Below are 8,760 nucleotides of genomic sequence, written 5' to 3'. Positions count from 1 at the left end.
TCCTAGAATATTTTCCTTAATTATGTTAAATGAAAGGTTGTTTTTAAATCTGAATTGCTTAAGAAGAAATTGGCAGGATTTTTTTCCAGACTGCCAAAAGTTATACTAAACATGAAAGTCAAAGGAAATCATGGGAGGAAAAAAGTAAAAAATTTGAAACCTGAATATAGGAAGAAGAAATGTGACCTGAATTCTGAATTGAAGTAGCACTTTTTCTAAGGTGGGAAGGTGTGGAACATGTGCAAGCATGACAGATGGGATCTTGGAGTTGGATTACAGACTCTTCTTATGTGCTATGACTGCCGCACCTGTATTTTGCATGTTCCTCCCATTGGGAATTCTGAAAACACCAAGTATGTATCCATCCTCTGTAGTAACTTCATACTTCTCACTGGGGTATCCATGATATCTGATCATTTCAGTCTGTGGGAAACCAAGAAGAACTTGTTAATTTGCATTTGCTCTGTGGAAATGAGTGGAAACTGTCTGAAGGCTATTTCTGTTTAGGGATGTGCAGCTAGCCAAGAATGTGCCAGGAAGACGAATGTGATGTTGTGTTGCTGGCTTATTCTCTACTGTTGTATGTTATACTGGTGGGAAGGGACCCTACAGAGACTCCTGTGGGTCAGCAAAGCTCTACCATTTCTCTCTTGGGGATGGATGGATATATGGTTGAAGGATATCAAAAATGGTGACAGCAGAAGAGCTGCCTTTGGTTGATGTGGTTGATGCTCTTCAGTACTTTATCTTTCAAACTGAAATAACAAGAGATGTTGTTGCCTGGACAAGAGCACATAATTATGCTTGGAGCATTCCTGACATACCACACTATTGTTTAGGTTTTGGCTGGCTATGATTACTGTGTCAGTGGTACATGTATACTCAAGGTGACAACAATGCTGAGATGATAAATATCACTTGTGATGCAAATAAGACTGTTCCTGGACTCTAGAACTTGATTGAATGTGTTGAATATGCTGTACTGTATTACGACTGTCCTAGGAGTAGTGTTTTCTCTCCATCCCAGTGTTTTCCACTTCTTTTCTGAATGCATCTTTGTGCCTTTGGAGCTTAGAGATGATGTTGTTAGACAGCTTTGATGAAGCCAGCCTGTTTTTAAGGGCAAACAAGCTGAGCAGCATAGATGTGGGGCTGTTCTGTAACAGTAGTGTAAGGGCCATGGCTACAGGGACTGTGGCCAAAAATTAAATATTACAGATCTTGTAAAAAGTTGCCTCAAAAATCTGCTTCACATCTGCTTAGGGGAGTAGTGGTCTGGTATCTGACTCCGCATGGGACAAAGCAGAACTGTACTGGGTGACTAAGCTGCTTGCCTAAGTGGAGTACTGCACTGGGTTGCCCTTGGGTCACACCTGGCCCTGAGAAACAATGCCAGAATTGTGTTTCAGCAAGGCTTTTTCCTAGAGCATGGCTGTGTGAAGTAGAGACAGAGGAAGACAGACACGTTCTAAAATGAAAACTGATTTGAGTGTGGTTGCTGGGGAGGGGAACATGAGAAGTCGGATCTCCCTGTGCTCAGATGCTGTCTCCAGAAGGGAGACTGTCTCAGCTCCCACAGCAAATACAACCTAGACCATCATGTTGTGCTGATGGCATGTTTCTAGAGAGTAAACATGCAGCAGTGTTGGTATAAGACTGTGCCAATGGATGTCTTTGGTCCATAATGAGTCCTTTCCTGCTAAAATATTGTTAGGTAAGCCATGTAGGGTGGAGCTCTTATTACAAAATATCACCTATTTTTACAGTCTTGCCTGTTCTGGTGAGTCAGAGCAAGGGGGCTTGAATTACTAGTGTTGTGAGAGTCTACTTGTTGAAGGAGAGGTTCAGCCTCCTGTGCCACTGTACCGAGCAAACAAGTTGTTACAGAAGAGAAGGACTTCTATTGAGACTAGAAACTAGGCTCTGCCTCCGCTTCTGTCTAGCAGCTCAGTCTGTTTGGATAGGATGTCAAGTTTTCTCTTAGGAAGGTATTCTCTACCTTCCTAAGAGCTGGAAGGATCTTTGTCTTGACAGGATCCCACTCTTTCCTTCCTTGTGCTTTAACTGGAAACATCAAGATGTGTTGAGAGATGTGACTGTGCGAGCGAAAGTCACAGTTATAAGCCACATGTTCATTACGTGTCTGCTAGGGTTCACCCAAAATGCAGGCAGAGAAAGTCTGTTGTTCAGGCTGAAATTGTGCGTAGTGTGCGCTATTCACAGTTACAGTTGCTGATGCTAAAATTCAGTGGCCTGGATCTCCAGTGCTCTCCAGCAGCTTCTGGGGACTTGCTGGGCCTTTGAGCCAAGAGCGAGAGCCAACACGCTCTATTCCAGTGCTGTGTCAGTGTCCTGGTGCAATGCACATAAATCACATCTGTCCCCACTACATTCAGAGCTGGCCCTCACTGCGGTCCTGACTCTAATGCAGTGGCTTTGGGAAAGGCAGGTTGGGGAAGTGGGCAATAGGGAGGGGGCTCTTCTTTAGACTTCTTCACATGGCCTGTTCAAGATGGTACAGTGGTAGTGGTGTTGTGAAAGACATGTTAAGAAGGTATGCAGAGAAAATGACACAACTTACAACGTTCATGAGATCTTCAGGGTTGCGTTGCTTCCTGTGCAGTCCTTCCTCTGATTTCAGACCATGAAGTGCTGTGAATCCTGCTGAAAAGGCAACAGCTTGGGAGCACAGCAGCATGAGGAGACACCACATCTTGGGGCTGTGTGAAAGAGCAGATGCAGTATACTTGCTTTAGGAAGAGAGAACTGCGGAATTTTGCAGGGAGCCCTGAGTCTGGAGTCTCTCTAAGGTTGTATCAGGTGTGCTTCCTAAGGGGCTCACAGAAATACATACCTGAGTAAGGTGGAACTGTCTATAGTTAATATCATGTAACAGGAGAAGGAATTAGTCAAGGGCTTCAGGAGGATGTGGAACAGTCCTAGGGGAATGTTATTGCTGAACAACAGTGCCAGTTTGTGCCATGAGATCGTTCCTTTCTTATACATATGGTCCTACTTCTTGTAAATGTGCGTCTTAACCACTTGAAGAATAAGATTGTGCCTTCTCTTGTGGTGGTTTTTTTTTGGGGGGGGAGGGGGAAGGGAGGTGGGAGTTGTTGTGAGACAGCCTATTTGCTGAATAGAAATTGCGAACTGGAATCTACCTAGTTAGTGCCTCACTGTGTGGAACACAAGCAAAATCAGCTGTTACATTGGTTTTAGCCGTAGTTGCCTTTGCAATCAGCATTGAGGAACCAGAACAGAGGTTGTGAAAACAGGGTGTACTATCTGACATTGGTGGAGAAGACTTTCAAGATTTAGAGAGCTAGGAATGGATAACTAAGAAATTTGTTCTCTCTGAACTTCTTCATGAGGGAGTGAGTTTTCAGTTCTCTTAGTTTTTTTTAATTAAATCATTCATACTCTTTGAGTCACTAGAACAATTAAGTTAAATAGGAAATACACTCAATTTTAAGATTGCTATGCAGATTTACTCTAGTACGCTTACTTCGCTGTTACCAAACCGTCACATTTTTCATTGACCAATCTACTTTTTTTTTGACCATTCTACAGACTAACTACTCTATAAGGAAAAATTATCATCCTTTTCAGGCTTACTTTTTTCCTATCAACTGTATTGTCATCTGGCTTAGCTGGTATGCTTTAAGGCACTTAAAGATTAATGCTTTCTAAATCAGATAAAGTGCACCAATTAATGCATGCCAAGACTTGGAGTTGCCTCATTAATTTCAGAGATGAAGTTTTGACCGTGTGAGCTTTGAACTACTTTCTATTCTTTCTATGTTATAAGGCATTGTAAAGGGAAATATTTATCTGAGGCAAAAGGGAATTAACAGAAATATTTCATTAAAAATTAATAAAGGAATAAACACTTAAAAGACATTAAGAAAGCTATTCAAAACTTCTGAAGATTTTTGCTATTTCATGAAAGTAAGTTTTAAAGTTTCTAGAAATCTATCAGCATAATCCTGAGGATATATTTTTTTCCACGTATAACAGTAAGTGGGACTAAAAGCCACACAATCAGTTAACTTTTCTAGCAGATATATGAATATCCTGGTTGATTTATGAGGAAAAGTTAAATGCAATTGAAACTTGAAAGCAAATGGTCACTTCATGTGTGGTTTTTCAACACTGACATTTTCAGTCAACCATAATAACAGTTTTGAGAGGAAAACATTAGCAGAGCAAGATGAAAATGTCAGTTACTCCTTTCTTTGCACTAGCTGGTCAATGACTTCTTCGTCTCCTCAAGTTTAGCAAATGTGCCCTTTGAATAGCTGCAGGCTTACAGATCAGAGGGTGCAGAGTGCTCTCACAATAAACCGAACAAAAGAAGATTGCACATTTTATGGAGGCAGACAAGAAAGAGACCGCAAACATATATGTAGAAGCAACTTACCTCTACTTTGTCTGCTTCACTTAAATCCTCTGCGGCAGGTCCTCGTCTGTCTCTGCGAGCAGACTGATTCACTAGTGGAAACCTACGCCAATAAAAGGAAATAAAAATTCATTTAAGAGCAGCAGTAGGGTGTTGTGTGTTCCTTATGTGTATAGGCAGGCATTCTTATGTGCTGATTTGGCAGTACTTATGATAAACAGCACCTTTGTATGACATTCTGAAAGACCTAATTGCACCATGGATCAGGAGAGGTTAAGAGGCACCTAACCCGTGGTTAGGATGTTTAGCAGGGACCTGGGGGTTCGTGTTCCCTGAAGCTGTGGCAGGCTCTGTACTACTGCCTGTCTTGGGGAGTGTTCATATTATTTTGGAATGAAGATGAATGCAGCTGTTCTCAAAACTTCCTGACTAAGAATATAATCTCTGCTATTGTGATTTGTGAAGAAGGTGCTGTGGTCTTTGGTTCAACACCTATCTCTTGCTTTCTGAACTGCACTTGCAGGTCTCTTGAGGACAGGTGTTTTTTTTTTTTTGGATGTTTGTTTGTTTTTTAGGTAAGCTTAGAATGAAAAGACAGATGATTTAGAATGTCTGTATTTAGCACTAAACATGTATTCCTAAACTTGTAGATCAGTGAATAGCAGAGTAAAGAAAGACCAGTTTGCTCGGAATTTGCAAATGAAGTTTGAAAACATCAGTAAACTTCATCACAGACAGTATGCTAGCAAGATTTCTTGTTTATTCCAAGTTACTTCTATTAATTCTGTGTAAGCTTTCCTACCTGATGAATTAACTGTAGTCAGCCCAGGGGCTCAGTCCCCACTGAAGCTGGCCTCCTGACAATAGCCATGATAGTGTGTGTTCTTAAGGAGCTAGAAGACAAAGTCAAATTCTCCTGCATGTGCACCAGTCCCTTCAGTGAATTAACTGCTAAATGTTGTCAGAAGAACTTGTGTTTTATCATGGTGGGATTTTAGAAGAACACCACGTGAAAGTGATTCTTGTACAGCGATTTCACTGGAATGCGGATGCTGTTAATGTGCTGTTTCATGTATGAAAAATGGAGTGAAGCAAGTCTTTGTTAGTGATCAACCTAATACCTAACAGTAATGACAGGGATCGTTCTGCTTTTTAAAGTAGTAAGTAGTCTGTGAAATTGACAAAAAAAAAAGTGATTGATCAGTGAAAAATGTCACAGCATGTCTATTCTGATATCCTTGCTCAGTATGAGATAGCAGACCTTGCTCTCCTGTAGATTGAGGTAACGCAATACTGTAATTTTAATTCAGTCTGTAATAATTTACAGTATTTTATCTAGTTCCATATCACACAAGCAGATAAGATGTACGATGTTCACATAATTTATGATATTGTTAGTTATTAGTGATCAAGTGAAGAGCAAAAGGTAGACAAAGCCAGATTTTGTCTCTTATCTTTTGTTCAGAAAAGAGAGGATGACGCGGAAAAGTGATGATGAAAGTAGTGCTTATAAAAACAGCAAAGGAAGCACAAAACCTGAGAGACATACAGTCATTTTCTTGAACATATTGTGGTGCTTTCCTCACACAGAGGGTGCATACAGCTGAGATAGTAAGTATTCTTTCTTGAAAACACTGGAGCAAAACCTTAAGACCCTGGTGGGTCTGACTTGCTGCTGGACATAGCACGAACTACTTAAGTATGTCTTAACTCCCAGCGTCTAATTCTGTGCCTCTAAACTAATCCCTGGTGATTTGCAGGCTTGGAGATGGAGGACAAGAGGAATATACACCTTGCGTAGAACTGCTGGAAACATGAAACAGAACTTTCCTTTTCCATGGTGTGCCAGCACACTGAAGATCTGCAATGAGACCAGGAGGCAGTGTGCAAGATGATGTCTGGCAGAGGACAGACTAGAGTATTTTGGGACTTGAAGCAGCTGTGGATTGTACGGATGGTGCTGGGCCCTCTTGTGAGGAGCAAGGCTGGGCTGCCCTGACAGTGCTGGGGCAAACAGTGGATAGCACTGTCTGGTACAGGGACTGTGCTGCGTGATGTGGAAAAATAGAAGTTTGGGCTTGATTCTACAGGATGGAAGGTAGGTTTTGGGAGCAGAAGCTTAAACTTTTGATCTAACTAGTAAGAGTTATATATGCCATGTCAATGTTTTTCATTTAAAACTATCTACTACTAAGGTTAAAGAAGACATTACAAATTCTGGCAAAAATGTGGTTGCTGTAAGTGAGGATTTAGTTTTCTCAGGGATTCATTCTGAGGAAGATCAAATAAGTACTTTGAAATAGAAATATAAGTATTCATTTAAGGAGATGGTCTTCCTTCTGATTCTGAGCTCTATTCCTTTTTCTGAGTACTTTTGTTGTTCTTTTAAGTTTTCTTCCTACGTTTTCCAGATGATTATCTGTTTGAACAGGTGTGCATGGGAAAGGAGTTACTTGTTTATCAGATACATGACTTTGATGAGGCATCGCCCATTCAGTATGCTACTTGACTAATTTAGATTAAGAAATACCCTATAGGATAACACTGATGCTGCAAATGCTTGTATATCTACAGGCTTGTGCAAATATAAAGCTCCACTCATTTTTCAAGAGCTGTTATGTTTCAAATTTTGCAATACTACTAGAGAACTGGTTGTGGGGATGGTAGCTCAGGCAGACCTGAATCAACTTTTATGAATGATGAATCCTAAGAGCAAGTCAGAAGAGAGAGACAGAAATTCAGCAACTCTGGCTCCTGTATTCTGTCCTTAGGATACATTGTACAGTTTTGTAGTGCTTGCTGGTGTTGTGGAGATTTTCAAATGGACAATACTTCTGACTTTCAGGAAACATTTTGGGTGTTGTGAAATTCTTTCAAGAAGTACACAGGCTGAATAGCTCCCAGTTTGCACATGAACTGAATCCTGGTATCTTTTGGAGAAAAATGACTTATTTATCAACTACAAAAAAATCGTAATAATCATGATTCAAAGAATCATTTGTAAGTACAATCAACCACTAAGGATATATCTGAAGCAGAAGTCAACCTGTGAATACATAAATTTCTACAAATCTCCTTTGTGCTAATCTTATTTCTCATCTAATTGGGCTGCTTATCTATTTTCCAGCTAAAATTCTGGCCACAGTAGTCACTTTTCTGATTTACAAATGTGTCAGTGGTGTGATGCTGGATTAAATGGTAACCTACGTGATCTGGTGAAAGGTGATGCCTGAAGCTATCTCTGTGCTGTTTGTAGGTGCTCTTTTTTCTTATTTAAAAAAATTCCTTTTATAATGGGTTAACTCTGGTCAAGTAATTCCCACACAGCCGCTTGCTCATTCCTCACAGTGGGGCTGAGAAGAGAATCGGAAGGGTAAGAACACAGAAAGTTAATTAAAAAAAAAAAAAAACTCACAAAATGAGTTCCTTCACTGCTTTGACCATTTGTCACCCCATTGACAGGCAGATGTTTTCCTGTAAATTGTTAAACAGAGCTCCACTATGTGTAGGTTTTATTTGAGAAGATAAAAGCTGTAACTGTGAGAGTCTTGTGCCCTCCGTACCTCCTTCTTTTCTCCAGCTGTTATTTCTGGACATGATGTTAATATCACGTGGAATATCCTTTTGTCAGCTGGGGGTCATCTGTCTTGACTATATCCCCTCACAACCTCTTGTGCATTCCCAGACCACACACAGGTAAGGCAACATGAAGGAAAAAAAGGATGTGAAGTTTTATTAGCACTGCCAAGAAAGAGCTAGAATATTGGTGTGTTGTCAACATTTTCTTCACAAACACAAAACACAGCACCATAAATAAACTATCCCCTAGCCAAAATCCACCTTGCTATTGTGGATTTGTGTAGTGGTGTTAGCAGAGGATTAAGTATCCTATAAAGTTATTATAGAGAACAGCTGAGTGATTGAGGCTTCATTAAATGAGTTGTAGTTTATAAATTCCAACCACTTAGCTAGTAGGTGGCGTTTATTTGGGAGAATGCCTATTCCTTAAGGTTTGGACATAATGAAATACTGGCAAGGACCTTTCACTTCTGAGATGTTACTCTTCTGTGTCTCTGCACCATGCTGAAAGATCAATATATTGGGAGAATTGTAGTGAGATTTATCACAGGTACATGTAGAATAAGATTCAGTTACAATCCAACCTAATTTTCTTATGGTAAACAGCCATTGAAAGGCTTAGAACTTGTGTTAGCAAACTAATGCTAGTCCATGAAACTATTCTACTTTAACTAGGGAAAGATTGAATGTAAGCAGTTCTATGTAGGTTGCTCCAAAAGTAATGTCTCTGATTTATTTCCATTTAAACTATAACAGATACAAAGAGTATAATAACTATT

The 8,760-nt window shown here is 40.1% G+C and overlaps 1 protein-coding gene and 1 long non-coding RNA gene across 2 annotated transcripts in view; one reads left to right on the top strand and one right to left on the bottom strand.

The window, feature by feature from the left end:
* LOC100550909 (lipase member M-like) overlaps positions 1-4,526 on the bottom strand; it is a 15,020-nt gene extending 10,494 nt beyond the window's left edge. The window contains exons 1-3 of the mRNA XM_003208026.3: positions 4,424-4,526; positions 2,582-2,720; positions 309-423 (exon numbers count right to left, since the gene is read on the bottom strand). Coding sequence (XP_003208074.2) covers positions 309-423; positions 2,582-2,713 — 247 coding nt within the window. The 5' untranslated portion in view covers positions 2,714-2,720; positions 4,424-4,526. The remainder of the gene's footprint in view (positions 1-308; positions 424-2,581; positions 2,721-4,423) is intronic.
* LOC116216886 overlaps positions 1-7,956 on the top strand; it is a 9,591-nt gene extending 1,635 nt beyond the window's left edge. Inside the window, exons 2-3 of the long non-coding RNA XR_004160508.1 lie at positions 6,163-6,500; positions 7,248-7,956. This is a non-coding gene — a long non-coding RNA (uncharacterized LOC116216886). The remainder of the gene's footprint in view (positions 1-6,162; positions 6,501-7,247) is intronic.
* The last annotated feature ends 804 nt before the right edge of the window (positions 7,957-8,760 follow it).

This window comes from Meleagris gallopavo, chromosome 8, assembly GCF_000146605.3.
Source record: "Meleagris gallopavo isolate NT-WF06-2002-E0010 breed Aviagen turkey brand Nicholas breeding stock chromosome 8, Turkey_5.1, whole genome shotgun sequence".
NCBI classification, from domain to species: domain Eukaryota; kingdom Metazoa; phylum Chordata; class Aves; order Galliformes; family Phasianidae; genus Meleagris; species Meleagris gallopavo.
The sequence above is the reverse complement of the archived record's forward strand: the minus strand, read 5'-3'. Positions and strand labels throughout refer to the sequence as shown.